This window comes from Macrotis lagotis, chromosome 5 (genome assembly GCF_037893015.1).
Source record: "Macrotis lagotis isolate mMagLag1 chromosome 5, bilby.v1.9.chrom.fasta, whole genome shotgun sequence".
In the NCBI taxonomy this organism is placed as follows: domain Eukaryota; kingdom Metazoa; phylum Chordata; class Mammalia; order Peramelemorphia; family Peramelidae; genus Macrotis; species Macrotis lagotis.
The window spans coordinates 109,503,560-109,519,632 of record NC_133662.1 but is presented as its reverse complement, the minus strand read 5'-3'; the positions used below and the strand labels follow the sequence as shown (position 1 = coordinate 109,519,632).

Genomic DNA, 16,073 nt, shown 5'->3' with positions numbered 1-16,073 from the left:
TACCAACCGCATTTTCTCTGTAACTTAAGAGAAAGTTCTCTTAATCTTAAAGATTGTTCAATACACTGAAAAAATTCAGTGACATATCCAAGATCACACAACTAGTATAGAAGCTGGCCTTGAACCCAATGGGAAAGGAGAACAAATGTAATACTACAGTACTAAGTGGCAGAGATGATTTAAATTCAGGTCTCAATCCCAAATCCAACATTCTTTCCACTATACTGTCATACCAGGCCAAGAGAAAAAAAAAACCAAGAGGTCAGAGTCAGGATTAAGGCCCTCTCCCAGGCCTAAGGAGTATATGCACCAACAAGCATGCAAAAAGGAGCCAGATAAGTTTATATCCTTTCATTACTGTCATCATAAAGCATTTTACATACATTATCTCATTTAAGCCTTACTTACAACAATCCCATGAGAGTAAGACCCCTAACCTAAGGTTAGAGTCCTAGTTTTATTAAGGATTTACAGCATTTGCTACTGGGAGAGAGGGGATCTAATTAATGTTCCTAGGTCTACTGCTTCCCTTCTGGGAAATATTCTTACATCACAGATTCTGGATAGAAAGAGTCAGACAAAATTTCCAAGAACTAGGAAAGAAGGATGAATTTCCTCATTCCAAATGGAAATATCTTGCAGCTTTTGAGTGAGAATTACAAGCAAAATATGGGTTTTTTTTAATCTAAGGGTTTTTTTTAATGGTGTCACTTTCTTAAAGTAGAACTTGCCTTAAATTTTCCCCCAAAATATGTTCTCAATAGTTCCACTTTATATTCCATGAAGGAAATAAGCCTGATACTTAAGGATCTTTTGTGAGTTAGTCAGGGGTGCACAGATCAAAGGGCATCAAGGGCAGTTTCTTCATTTCATAGGTTTTCAACACAGCTCGGAAAAAAAGAAGAAAAATAGTCCCCCTAGTGTATGTGCTGCTGCTGATGTAGGAAGAGGAAGGAGATTCGTTGAGAATCACTGACAAGTACAGCACTGCTAAAGGAAATTACAAAATAGCCTTTTGGCAAGAAACACCAAGCACAAGACAGAAGCTTCAGACATGGCCGTAAACAGCCCTTCAGTGGCTACTCTACAGCAAAGCTGAGTTCACATTTTGGAAAGAAAGAGAAAATTAGTATAACTTTATCATGGTGATGCATGATATAAAACTCAACACACAGGGCAGTTACACTGAAAAACTTTCCTTCATATAGTTTAATGAAATGAGACCAAGGAGGCAAGCTAAATGGCACAGTGAATGGAACACTGGCTGTGGAGTCAGGAGGACCCAAATTCAAATCCATCCTCAGATACTTCATACTTACCAGCTGTGTGACCTTGGACAAGTCACTTAATCCCATTGCCTCACCAAAAATAAAAACCCAAAACCCCCCAAAGAAATGAGACCAGATGCATTCATCCCAAAAAGGACTAGACACCATGGTACAAATAAGCAAGGTCCTTGGTTTTTCCATATCTTGGAAAAGATTCCAAGGGTGCAATATAAGACACACACACACACACACACACACACACACACACACACAGTCTCTCTCAGGTCCATCATCACTAACTACTCCCCTCATCAAATATGGCACCAAGAAGGAAACATCACACAGAATAATCAATCTTGCTGCCAATACTCTGAAAATGAAGAAGGAAGTGGCAAACTAGGTCTTTCTCAGGTGAGCTCTGGAGTTCTAGAAAGTGTTCAATGTGAGGAAGAACATGACTTAGTAACACTGTTTCTAATCGAACAGACCTTTAGTTTAACTAAAGTCTTCATGGAAAATGAGACTTAGGTTTCTGAGTATATGTGCTGATCAACTCTTACCTGAGTTTGAGGAAATGATCATCCTTCCCCCCTCTTAAGCCGTACCTCAATCTTCATTTCTCCTTTAAGGCTGGGCTAAAAGAAACCCTGAGGTAGGAGAAACCTCAAATAGGAACTGTGCACCTGAGTTCATGGACAACCCAAGGCCAATTGCTCCTGAAAATTGAGACTTTTATTCTGCTAGTGATAAGAATACCCTTTTAATTCCAACTTCTTTCTAAATATTCAGTGCCTAATTCTCTATGTTAGAAATTTTCCTTTTATTATCTAATATTTTCAAAGTATCTAAATCTTTGCATTTATAAAAAAAAATGTGACTTCTCTCCTAAAACCTGTCAGCTAAAACAGTGCTCTCAGAATTTTTTTAAGCTAAAAAAGCAAAAATACATTTTACTATGCGCTTGTCACATAGTGACTACTTAATAATTCTTGTTGATTGTTGAATCAGGAATCCACAATTTGCCAAATTAGAAACAAGGTGCAAGATTTAGTTAAAATTCACCTATCCCAATCATTTTTAAGGGAAAAAGACAAGTGTAAAGTGTGTTTTTTAAGAAAAAGAGTAAATAATGGAATCTATAATTTCTATAATCATTTCTTATTTTATTTGTACACATGAATGTTTGGAGCTGTTGTTTCAAACAAATGAATAAGCTATACCCATATTGTCTTTTGTATTATTTTACATAGATGAATAAGGAAGGTTAAAATTCTAGTCCACTTTCCAGAATCATCTCTATATGTCAAGGAATTGATGTATCACTAAATAATGAAAATAGCTGAATTTGAATCCCCAGGCACAGGTAAGAAAGGCAGACAGACAGTCACAGAGACACACACACACACACACACACACACACATATTCTTATCTCTCCTTCAATTCCTCCAAAATGACTAACTATATATGGAATCACACTCCTGAAATTTTGATGTTTGGAAATAGGTGACAATTAAGCTCCTGACCGCTCATCTTTCCCTCCTCTTCCACCCACACTATACCACACACACACACACACACACACACACAGATATGCTGGTGTACACACATACATGATTGGAAAACCAAACTGGGGTCACTAGTCATGCTGGGAGTTCAGCAGGTCTAGCCTCAGTTTCAAAGGGCTCTCACATTCAAAGAAGATTTGGTAGCTCCTGCCCAGGATGCATCATTTAATGAAACTCAACTTCCAGAAACTTTTGAACTAAATTATCTCCCCTTGGTCTCCAAGGATCAAAATTTTCATGCATTAAATCAATTCTTAATTCTCACCTACTTGTTACCTAAAAGTAGAATATACAAATTTGAATTAAAAGTCAGAAAGTCTATCACAAAATGAAGGATGCTAGTTATCTGACCTTTCAAATTTAAGTATTTCACAATTTATGAGTAAAGACATAGGAGATAGCTGTAGGAAAATGCAAAACCATCAGATAACATACTGGTTGTGACCCAATATTATAAATAAGGTCATGACTGAAACTAAACTATTGGAAATTTTTAAATAGTATGAAGGCATGTTTGCAGCTAATCTCAATTTGAAGCCATTTTATTGAAAGGAATATAGTTTTGCATTATGTGTTAACAAAGTTAGATATTACACAATTATGGTTGTTAAAGGGTAATAAATAATAAGACTCTAGTATCCTCAGAATCTTAGAAGAAATCTTAAAGATCATCTAATCCAACACATAAGGAAACTGAGGGTCCTGTGCAGTTAAATGATTTGGCCAAGATTACAGTAATTGCTCTAGCTCCAAAGTCAACGATTTTTCTGCTGCATTGCCTGTCTTTAGAAATAAAACTCTTAGCTTATTAATCTTAAGAGGGTGAAAAACTCTTCATTTGCAATTAAATTCCAACTAAAAATACACTAGTCTGAATCCAAAAGGAAGAACAATTCTCAAGATGGGAAGAACTAGGAAAATCTTCCCACTTTCTCAAACTCTCAGAGGAGTTCATTAGTTTTTTGGTCCTTTAAGTTTCAAGCCCCTCCCTTTTAATGATAAAAAGAACTATTTTCAGTCCCTCACTGAAACTCAGTCTTGAAAGGAACCCACTATTAGCATTTGGAAGAAATGGAATTGCTCAAATCTTACCCCATTTGGAAACAGCACTTATATCACACAATTAACACACTTCTGTAAAGCTGTAATACCTTTTAGTATCTGGTAAGGTAGAGGAACGCACTGAATGAAACGGATTCACAGGTTGGCTCTAAAACTTGCATTTGACTTTTAAGTTCTGCGAAACAGGGCCTTGACAGTACTTTCCAGTTGCCCTCCCCACACCAAAGTCATTTTTCCCTTCAAAACCTTTCTAAAAAGTAAATTGTTATTTTCTTTCTGACCAAACTTTTCTCCTGAGATAACTCTTCTCTGTGACCCCTTCTCAGGCCTCAACCTTTTGGGCATTCCATAGGAAGCTTGACAAAATTCCCAAATACAAGCATAGGAAGGGAGAGGAGTAAGTCTCTCTTCAAGCGTAACAAAAACAAATGACCAACGAATCCAAAGATCTCAGGGGTTCATTCGGTCTAGCCCCCTCATCTTATAAAGGAGGAAGCCGAGGCCCAAGTTGTGATGCAGACTCGCCCAAGGTCACACTAGTGAGCCGCAAAGGCGGGCCTGGAAGCCAACTCGGGATGGGCAGGTAGTGAAGGAGGCCGGCTCCGTCCCTGCGGTGGATGCGCTCTCAAGTTGGGGAGGCGCGGGAGCGGGCCAGGGGAGCCAGGAGCCACCGGCAGCCACAGAGTTAATTCCCCTGGATGCCCAACTGCAGAAAGAGTCATTACATCATAGGCCTCTCCACACCTCCCTCTCGACCACGTGCCCGGAGCCCCAAGAGACCAAAAAAAGAACAGGAGCCCCCCCCCCCCTCCCGGCTCATTTACAGGTAGAAGCCATTATCCAAGTGCGCCTCCGTGCTCCCCCGCCGCCGCCGAGGCGTCCTGGCTCCGGAGCACGGAGCGAGCCCGGAGCTCTGGCGCAGGCAGGACCGGCCCCGGAGTTCTGAACCAAGTCCGGCCCGAGGGCGAGTGCCTGCGGGCCGGGCCGGGCCGGGCGGCAGAGCCCGGGCCAGGGGAGGGCGCTTGGCCCCGGAGGCTTAGGCTGGAACCCGGGGTTTCCACAAGTTCTTCCCTTCCCCCCCCCCCAGGACCGGCGCCGGCGCGGGTCCGGCGCGCCTCCGCCGTCACCTGGGCCGCCACTTGGACCCGAGGGCCACAGGTTGTCCCGTCGGGTGGAGGGTGCCGCGCCGGCCGCCGCGGACCCCCGAACGCACCGTCCTCGCCCGCCCCCCGTCCGGCCGACACACGCGCCCCCCGGGCCTCCCCGCTCCCGCGCTGTCCGCGGCCCCGGCCCCCCGGCCCGTGCGCACCTTCCAGCCGGCCGAGCTGTTGCTGTCGCCCTTATCCTTGAAGTAGGGCACGCAGCGCACCATCCAGTCGTAGATCTGGGACAGCGTGAGCCGCTTGTCCGGGGAGCTCTCGATGGCGCGCGTGATGAGGTCCGCGTAGGACAGGTTGCCCCAGGCGTTCCTGCGGGACGAGCACTTGCGCGGCTGCCCCGCGGCCCCGCTCGGCCCCGGGGGCTGCGGAGGCTGCGGCGGCGGCGGCGGCGGCGGCCGCGGCGGCGGCGCCTGCTGGGGCTGCGGCGGCGCCTGCTGGCCCCCGCTCCGCGCGCCGGGGCCCGGGTCCTGCCCCGCGGGGGCCAGGAGCCGGGCCGCCTCCTCGGGGCGCAGTCCCGGGCCCAGGACCATGGCGGCGCCGGCTCCTGCGGGGGCTCCGCCGTCCTCGTCCTCCTCGTCGTCCTCCTCCTCGGGGATCATGGAGTCGGCGGCCGCTTCCCCCGAGGGCTTGGCCGGGCTCGCCTGCAGCTCGGGCCTCTGCAGGGGCCACGTACAGGAGCGCGGCCGGCTCTGGGGCTCGAACTCCGGGTCCAGCTCCACTTCCAGCGGCGAGAGCGGGGCCGGGGAGGACGGCGCCTCTGCCATCTCCGCCGCCCGGGCCCTGGGGCCGCCGCCGCCGCCGCCGCTCCGGGCTCGCTCCCTGGCTCGCTCGCTCCGCGCTCTCCGCCTGGCTCTCTCGCTGGGGCGGGGTAAAGTGGGGGAGGGAAGGCGGGGGGGGGGGATCCGGATCGCCGCCCGGGGGGGAGGAGGAGGGGGCGAGGGAGGGAAGCGGCAGAGAGAGAGTTGGTTATCCCGGGCGGGGACCGAGTCCTGCCGGCTCCGGAGCTCGGCCGGCCGGGGAGCGCGCAGAGCCGGGGCCGTCCCTCCTGCCCGACCGGGTAGAGCCTGCGAGCGAGCGCCTCCCGTCCGTGGCAGCCGCCGCCTGAGGGTGCGGGGCGGGGGGCGGGCCGGGGGCGGAGCCAGGCGCGGGACGAGGCCCCCTCCCCCCGCGGCGGGCGGACAGGCGGGTCTCGCTCCCGGACAAGGTGGCCGGGGCGTGGAAGTCGGGGGGAAGGTCGGGCGGGGCGAGGGGCCGCGAGGAGGAGGGGGCGGGGAGTCCCTTTAAAGCGAGGAGCGGCCCAGCGCGGCGGAGTGGTGCGGCTCCGCGCCGGACGGGGAATAATGTGTGTTTGTTTACGTTCGCTCCACGCAGCCGCGGAGGCCGAGTCGGCGGGGCTCCCGCCCCCCGCGACTCCGGCGGAGGGGCCCGGCCCCGCCACCTGCAGACGCCCGGGGAGCCCCCCGCAGGGAGCAGCCCCTCGGCCGCGTGGTCGCGGAGCGCGGGGGCTCACGCCCGGCCCGCCAACAGGTCCGGGAGCGCCGAGCCCGCCCTGGCGCGCCTCCCCTGCCTGCTCCGGCCGCTGCCATCTTGACAGCCCCCCCCCCAAGTCCTTTAAAAACCCGAGAAACAGAGCGGGCGGCGGGGGAGCAAGACAGAGCCGAGGGGAGGGGAGGGGAGGGGGAAGGACCCGGGCTGGCTCGGAGCAGATCCGCAGTCACGGCAGAGGGGCCCCTTCCTGCGAGGGCCAGGCGGGGGGACGCCGACCCGCGCGGGGGGCCGGGGCCGGGGCCCACGCGCACAGCCCTTCCCCGAGGAGCCGCGGCCACACAAAGTTACAGACACACGCAGCGAGCCTCAACCTAGGCTGACGGCACTCGGGTCCCCGCCCAGGGGGAGGGAGGACCGGGCGGGGGGTCCGTGTGCGAGCGTGCGCGCCCGCGCCGTGGGGAAGGGGAGGAGGGGAGCCGGGGAGCCCGGCGGGTCCGGGCCATGCCCTTCGGGGCAGCTCCCGGGGCCCTGAGGGGCCGGAGACCCACGGCCGGGACCGCCCCTCGCCTCGGCCCCGGGGGGAGACAGCCGGCCGGCCGCACACGCGGGGACGCACCCCATGACCGGCTGAGGCGTCTTCTTGTACTCGAAGGTTTTATTTATTTTGAGTTGCACAATTATCCCCCTCATCTCACTTCCCTCCCCGCACCCCCCCAGAAGACGCTGTTCGTCTTTACATTGTTTCCAGGCATACACTGGGTGACCAGAGAAAGCATATCCCGGTTTCAAAAACACTTATTTTGAGCGTTACAATGTTTCCCTTCCTCTTGCTTCCCTCCCCACCCCCACAGAAGGCAGTTTGGCAGTCTTTGCATTGTCTCCGTGCTGTGCATGGATCCACACGGAGGGTGATGAGAGAGAAAGCACACCCTTGTTTGCAAGACTTTATTTCTTCTGCGCGTTACAATTTGCCCTCTACTCTTACTCCCCCCATCTCTTCACGCTGTTTCCACGGTCTGCATGGGTCCCAACTGAACGTGACGAGAGAGAAGGGCTCGGTGTCCCGCAGGAGACGAGGTTGCCTTTCCCCGGGGGTGGCGTGCCGGAGGAGAGGGGGGCGCGGGCCGAGTCACGAGAATCGGCGCCGACATCGCCAGGGCCGGGCAACGGTTCTGATGTCAGGAGAGCCATCGTGTTGGTTGGCAGCAGACTTTTCCCTCGCGGACGGCTTTCGCCCCCGCTTATTGCACTGTGGACCCGGGCCTCTTCACGGGTGCTACGCGGGCGTGAAACCTCCAAAACGGGCCATTTCTGCACACAGACACTTTCTTGTGCTTGTCATTACCTAAAGTTCCCGGGAACACGCAGGCGGCTATTTGCCGCGAGGAAGGGTCCGTCCGCGTACCCATTGGGCAGGGCCAGCCTAGCCGCGCCCCCGGGCCCCCGCCCCGGCCCCGCCCCCTCGGCCTCGGCGCTCGGCGGAGGGTCAGTCACTCAAGTGACGCGAGGCCCCGCCCCTGCACCAAGCTAGTTGGACGCGTACAAACAGATGATGTCATGGTATCGCTGAGCGCGTGACCGCGGCGCCGTCTGCCGAGCCGCCATTCGCCGCCCGGCTTGCCCATCAAGCCGAGCCGCACGCTGACTGGCCCGGGCCTCTAGGCCCCGGTCCCCGGCCTCCCATCTCCCGCCCCTTTCCACCACTCCCCTCCCCCCGCCCCGCAAATAATAAACAATCGAGTAAAATCTAAGGCACCGTGGCGCGGGGGGCGGGGGGGGGAAAGGAAAGCGCGCGAGCCCCAAACTCGCCCCCCTCCTCAGCGCGCCTCCTGGCAGGGACAGGTAGGGTAGGCCGAGAGCCCCCCGCCGCGCGCCGAGGCCCTGGGCCAACTCCAGGACCCCGGAGGCCCGCGGGCCCAGCTCGTGGGCGGTGTCCAAAGCCCGGGGGGCCCGCGGTGGGAGGGGACTGAGCCGGGAGTCGGCGGACACGTGCGGGGGGGCGGGCCGAGCGCGCCGGCGCATGCGCGGCGGGGGCCTGGCGTGTCACGCTGCGCGGCGGCGGCCGGAGCCGCGGCGCGCTTATTTACCAGCGCACGTGGGTGTTATTTATAAACGGAATGTGGCGCTGGCGGCGGCGCGGGCGCGGAGTGGGGACGCGTGGGGCGGCCTCGGGCCGGCGGGGGAGCGCGCTGCCTCCGGCGCCCGTGCCCTGTCCTCGGCTTCCCCGCCTCTCCCTCCAGCTCAGTCTCCATTTCTTTGCTTTCTCTCTTTCAGTCTCCTCCCTCTTCTCAGTCTTTTTCTCTTATTTCTTCTCTTTATAAATCTTTCTCCTTCCTTTTTTCTTTTCCAGTCTCTTTCTCCTCTCTCAGTCTTCTCCTATCTCAGAATCTCTCCTGTCAGTCTCCTCCCTCTTCTCAGTCTTTTTCTCTTATTTCTTCTCTTTATAAATCTTTCTCCTTCCTTTTTTCTTCCCCAGTCTCTTTCTCCTATCTCAGAATCTCTCCTGTCAGTCTCCTCCTTCTCAGTCTTTTTCTCTTATTTCTTCTCTTTATAAATCTTTCTCCTTCCTTTTTTCTTCCCCAGTCTCTTTCTCCTCTCTCAATCTTGTATCTCAGAATCTCTCCTTTCAGTCGCCTCCCTCAGTCTTTTTCTCCAATTTCTTCTCTTCCTAAAATCTTTCTCTTTCCTTTTTTCTTCCCCAGTCTCTTTCTCCTCTCTCAATCTTGTATCTCAGAATCTCTCCTTTCAGTCGCCTCCCTCAGTCTTTTTCTCCAATTTCTTCTCTTCCTAAATCTTTCTCCATCTCTCCTTCCGTTTTTTCTCTCCCAATCTCATCTCTCTCAATTTAGCTCAGTCTCTCTCCTCTTAATTTCTTTCTTTCTCTTCTCTCTCTGTCTCTCCTTTCAGTCCTTTTTTCCTATATCTTCTTTCCTCAAATCTTTCTCCTTCCTTTTTTCTTTCCCAGTCTCTTCTTTCTCCCCTCTCAATCTTCTCCCAGCTCAGTCTCTCTCCTCTTCTCTTAATTTCTTTGCTTTCTCTCTCTCCTTCTCCTTTCAGTCTCCTTCCTCTTCTCAATCTTTTTCTCCTCTTCATAAGCCTTTCTCCGTCTCTCCTTCCTATTTTCTTTCCCAAACTCTCCTTTCTCCTGTCTCCTTCCAGTCTGCTTCTTCTCAATCTTTTCCTCCTGTCTCTTCTCTTTCTAATTGTATCCATCTCTCTCCTTCCTTTCTCTTTCTTTGTTTCTCCTTTCTCAATCTTCTCCTTCCAGTTCAGGCTCTCTCAGTCTCCGTCCTTTCTCTCATTTCAGTATCCTTCCTCTTCCCAGTCTTTTGCTCCTATTTCTTCTCTTTCCAAATCTTCCTCCATCCCACACCTTCCTTTTCTCTTTCTCTACCCCTCTCCCTCCCATCCTTCCCCCTTCTCCCTCCCTCTTCTTTCCCTATCTCCTTTTATCCTCCCAAAGTCTCCCCTTAGGTATGTGACATTCCCAGAGGAAGCAATCATACTGAGTTTCAAGTCATTGCAGCCTGGGCCAGGAGAGGGGTTTTCTCTGCCTTCCCTAGCAGATCTTGAGGATCCTCTTTCAGCCTGAGGTCTGCAGACCCCAGTCCCATCATCAAGTTCAGCCTGGCTTGCAAAGCAAGTGACAGCTGCTACTGCTGCAGCCTGGACTTCCTTGCGCTTTGGGCAAATACCCCTCCCCATCCCAAGACTGCCCATGCATGTCACCGCTTTCATGTTTTTGCATGTGGCTACCACGTGGCCATAAAGTATTGGTGATGCAAAGTAGATCTTCGTACCTAAGGTGGGTGGTCGTGATTGGAAAAGTCTTGAACTTGAGATCAGAGGATTCAAAGTTCAAAAGGATTTGACAACTCAGACCCAATCCACCACTCTCCCTGTACTGCTTTTTCTAAACCTTGAAAACAGCTCTTGGGTTCCCATTTCAAAATTTTGGAAATATTTAGTATGACTTCACTATTCCTCTATAATTTATCCTGGAACTGACTAAAACAACCTTTAAGTAACTGTACTGATGGTGGCCCTAGGCTGTTTAAAAATCCCTTGACTCTTCCTGACCCCAAGAATTAAGTCTGAGTTTTCTTGGCAAAACTACTGAAGTGGTTTGCCATTTCCTTTCTCACTATGTCCCCATTTTACAGATCAGGAATGGACACAAATAGGGGTTAAATGATATGCCCAGGGTCACACAATTAGTGTCTGAGGTCAAATTTGAACTCAAGAACTCCAGGCCCTGCACTGTATCCACTTTGGCACTTAGCTAGCTCCATTGCTTGTAGTAAGCATTTAAATGTTGGTTGCATTACATAACTGTTGAGTGGTCTCTGCTACTTTTCTGGATGTATTGTCCAGCTTTGGGGTGACTTCTTAATCTCGTGAGCTTGAGTTCATGAAACTCATGTAAGATCTCTTGGGGACAATGGCTACATGTTGCAGCAGATGTGTAGTAGACACAAAAGGATGATTAAGTCACCCTATTGCATACTATTACAGGTTGAAACATGTGACAGAAGTTACTTGTTACTCTTAATAACACGCTGTACTAGAAATTGGATGCATTTCTTTACAAGTTTCCAGGAATCCCTATTCATTGTGACAGAAAAGGAAGACAAAGCATCATGAAAGAAAGCACTCAGACCAAAGAGAAAGAATGTGTTTATACTTGGATATGCCTCCTTCCATTAGGTTTTTCACAAAAAGCATGTCCAGCGTATATTGTTTACATTTCTCAAGAACATGCCATAAATGGTGTGATTAGGCTATTGTTTTTTGACTTGTAACTAAACAGATCTTACTTAGTATCTCTACTGTGCTTCTTCTTTGTCCTAGACATTATAAAACTTGCAAAAGAGTATATGTATAACCACTGGCCTCTAGGAATCTAGGATCTAACTGGGGAAATGACCCTTGAAAATTAAATAAAAATAAATGATTTCATAAGGGACTGTATAACAAATGAACCAAATGGGTGGTAAATTTCAAATGGTAAGTAAAGTAAAATGACTTCATATAGAGAATTTGCCCTTGTATGCACTTGACTTTGTTTGCAAGAACTCACTCTGAACTCATCTAGCCAAGAGTATACTCCAAATTCTGTCTAAAGATTTACCCCTCATTTTTTTTTTTGTTTTTTGCCAGGCAGTCTGTTAAGTGATTTGCTCAAGGTCACACAGCTTGATAATTATTAAGCGTCTGAGGCTAGACTTCAGCTCCTCCTGACTCCAGGACCATGTCCCTTCCCCCATTCTAATACTTTTATTGAAAATGAATTGAATTGTTTTCTGCTGTACTCACCCCAATCCCAGTATTTAGCCCCCAACTTTTCCCCACTCTGATTTCTATTTCAGAGGAGCAAACAAATTATAGTTCTTAGGATTCCTGGAGATAAGAGAGATCTTTGAGAGACTACAAGACCCCTATCTAGACCATTTCTCATATGAAGAAACTAAAACACAGAGACTTAAATGATTCCTCCAAGATTCTGCCAATAGAAATAGCTGATAAGAGATGGAATTTGAATTCCAGGACTCAGATTCCAGACCTAATTACATTACCTCATACTGCTGTTGCTAAGGGGGGCGGGGGGAATTGGATGAGTAACTGGACTGAATATTACAGTCATCTGTAGATAGAGGCATAATATAAAGCACAATCTTCCACTTACTTCTTGAGTAACCATACTTTCTGGGCCTCAGTTTCATAAGTAAAAGGGAGATTGTACCAGATTGACTCTGAAGTTCATTCCAGCACTATATATAATCCTTTTATCTTGGTTTATGTTGTTCTATTTTTAAAATTTTTATTATATTTTTAAAGCTAAATTATTTAGACTGAGTGATAGTTATTATCAAAAAGATAGTCAGTTATGAACGCTTTTTGTGCTAGCTGCCCAAATTTCAAAATTAGAGACCCTGCACATCAAGTGCCTTTCCACTGAGGTTTGTTTTTTTTTTTACAAACCTGTCTGAACTAATCATGTAATTCTTCTGAACCTGTTTCCTTTCTGAAAATGAAGGGACTGATTCAGATATCCTTTACAATCTCTTAGTTCTGAATCAAAAGTCCTATGTATAAATGCACATTCGGTGCAACTCACTGTTTTATGCTCCAAGAAAAGAGGAGGGGGTGTCCCAGGAGGATTCCAGTGACCCGGCTATCTCTACAAGCCTCTACTATCTCAGATTGATCTCAGGGATCTCATTTTACGGAAGGTGTAACCAAGAAGGAGAATTGAAAGATAAAGCATCTGGCCCAGACTTCACAGCAAATCTGGAACAAAGTTGAGAGGGGAAAAAAAAAAGCCAACAAACAAGCATTTCCAAAATGCTATCCTGTTCCTTCTCCCCAGTCCCACGTTGGAAAGTCTTCCATCAAATGCTCCAATTGCCTTCCTGCTCCGAAGTAAAAAGCCATATGTATTTCCCATGTGTTTTCCAGGACAGTTAAGTTTAACTTTCTGGGCCAAAAATTATCTCATGCAAACTGGATTTTTGTTGGTCCTATTTGTTTGGAGTTTCATACCCTCTTTACCTTTTTCCCCAATCTCTCCCCTTGACATACTGGTAAAGCCACTTATTTTTTAAAATAATTTTTTTTATTTTTTCCCAATTACATGTTAACAATTTTAACTTTTTTGAATTTTTGAGAAGACTCAATATTATTAAAAAGGTTGTCTGCATTGTGAAAATAACTTTACAAAACAAATATATTTTCTTTAAAAATAAAAGAGTCACCATGGCATAGTAGAGAGAGAGGGCTAGCCTTGTTGTCAGGAAGACCTGGGATCAAGTCCCATCTCTGACACATGCTGACTAACTGATCCCAGGTAAGTCACTTATCCCCTCCCTGCCCTAGCCAGGTCTTTAACCTTATGAATTACTAATGATGTGCAATGTTCTTCCAATTTTCTCTACTTCATTCCAGTCCCACTTCAGCAATTTCCTGTTAGACATTTCAAAATAGATAGCATGTGGACATCTCAAACTCAGCATATTCAAAATATAACTCATTATCTATTCCCTCTTCCAAACTTCATTATCACTATCAGTGATACCCCTAGATTCCCAGTCATATGGGTTTGCAGTTTAAGAATCTGTTGAGGGGTGGCTAGATAGCACAGTGGATAAAGCACTGGCCCTGGAGTCAGGAGTACCTGGGTTCAAATCTGGTCTCAGACACTTAATAATTACCTAGCTTGTGTGGCCTTGGGCAAGCCACTTAACCCCATTTGCCTTGTAAAAAATAAAAATAAAAAAAATAAAAAAGAATCTGTTGAATTAAAAGCCTGATTATAAAATGACATTACAATAAATGCAATGTTGGGGGAAGTTGGGGTGGGGAGGCAGCGTATGGAAATGGAAACAACCTTAAAAGGATTTTTATTTAGGGCCTTTGAGGGTAACTCATTATTCTTCTGAATCAATAAAAAAATGGAACCATCCTGTTGTTGTCAAGGGGGCCATCCTTCTCCCTATCACCCAGGCTCACAATCTTTCCATTATTTTCAATTCCTCCCCCACATTCATTTCACATACTCAAGTCTTTTGTCAAATCTTGTTGCTACCTTTACATTATCTCTTAAATAGGTCTCCTTTCTGTTCACTCAGCCGATCACCTAATTCAGGTCCTCAAGGATTATTGCAATAATCTCCTATCTGATCTCCCCATCTCAAGTCTCTCTACAGAGCTGTCAAAATAATTTTCCTGAAGTGATCAGCTATTTGATTTTAGAAAAAATGTGGAAAGATTTGCATGACATGATGAAAAATGAAATGAGCAGAGCCAAGAAAATGTGGCACACAATTTTGTTTGAAGAAAATGAATATAGCACTGACCTTGGAGTCAGGAGGACTTAGTTCAAATGTGGCCTCAGATGCTTAAAAATTATTTAGCTGTGTGACCTTGGGCAAGTCACATAACTCCATTGCCTTACAAAAACCCCAAAATAAAAAAAGAATTGTGAATGATCTGACCTACTCAGACCTATGAAGGTAGTTATCTACCTCCACAGAAAGAACTTGTAACTAATATAAACATAGTATAGTTTTACATATATTTATAAACATATGTCAAATGATGACCTTTTCTAGTGCGAGGTGGGGAGGGAGGAATAAATTTTTTTTAAAAAAAGCACTTCTCCTAAAGTGTAGATTTAACCATGTCAAGCTCAGTTGCTACATACTATTTCCAAGAACAAATATAAAATCCTCTCTTTGGAATTCTACAACCTCACCCCTTATTACCTTCCCAGTCTTCTTATGATTTGGAGGCCTCCATATAATAGGCCTCAAATCCTTGGGTGTGTTAGGGAGATGTCTACCCGAAGCATGTGAAGATTCCCCCAGACAGAATGGGCTGATGAGAGCAATTTTATCTAATAGCCATGAAGACAACTGAAGCAGGTACTGTGGAGGACTAAGAGCATGGTTAGGCATGGAAGATGCCAAAAGCATCCACTTCATCCACGGTCATTTCCAGTTACCTTTTGTTTTGTCTTGCCATTGGACTTCAATGACTCTGGAAGAAAGAGTGAGGCTGATGATTAAAACCAATTCACTGGTGAGTCAACAACCTATTCCTTCTACAAATTCTATGAATCAGATATACTAGCCTACTTTTTGTTCCTCCCAGAGAACACTCTATATCCTTTCTCCATGGCTTATGCCCAGAATGTTCTCCCTCCCTATCTAAAGGTAAATAATCCAGAATTCATGGCTTCCCTTAATTCTCAGCTCAAATTCCACATTTTTCCTAAGGCCTTTCCCATTTTTTTAGCTGCTAGAGCTTTCAGGTTTGAGACTATATAACTTTTGCTCAGTATATACTTTTTTGTGCATCTATTCATTTCTGTGTTGTTTCCCCATTGAAATGTAAGCTCCTTGAGGGACTGACTATGGGATTTGTTTGAGGTTGGGTTTTTTTTTTTGCCTTTCTATCTCCAGTACTCTGTCTAAATAAAACTATTCCAAAAAAAAAAAAATTAAAAGAAAAGGTGAAATATCTCATTTCGAAAACAACTGACCTCAAAAACAGATCCAGGAGAAATAAACAATGTAAAGACTGGCAAATTGCCTTCTGTGGGGGATGGGGGAGGGAAATAAGATTAGGGGGGGAAATTATAAAACTCAACATCATAAGCACTAAATAAATACTTTGATTGATTAGTTAGTATCAATTAACAACTAACAAGCAATTAACAGTTCAGTACAGGAGATACAAAGAGAAGAAAAAATACAGTCTGATCTCTATACATCTCCTTTAAGAAATCATTAGAATTGGAAAATGTGGGGGGAGCGGTGGAGGGATTGTTATTCATTCAGTTAGTAAATATTGATTAAGAATTTAAGCCCTAGTTCTGAGGACTCAGGAGAAGATATACAAATAAACAAAACCAAGTCCTTGCCTTCAGGAAATTTGCAATCTAGTAGATGAGACAGTCTAAGTTAAAAGTTATGTCTCTTTAGTAATACAAGGAATAATGTAAATTTCATCTCAGACATATTAAAAT

At 47.4% G+C, this 16,073-nt stretch overlaps 1 protein-coding gene across 1 annotated transcript in view; it reads right to left on the bottom strand.

Moving 5' to 3' along the window:
• FOXO3 (forkhead box O3) overlaps positions 1–5,853 on the bottom strand; it is a 145,972-nt gene extending 140,119 nt beyond the window's left edge. The window contains exon 1 of the mRNA XM_074187297.1: positions 5,206–5,853. Within this exon, the coding sequence (XP_074043398.1) occupies positions 5,206–5,820 (615 nt within the window). The 5' untranslated portion in view covers positions 5,821–5,853. The remainder of the gene's footprint in view (positions 1–5,205) is intronic.
• Between the last annotated feature and the right edge of the window lie 10,220 nt (positions 5,854–16,073).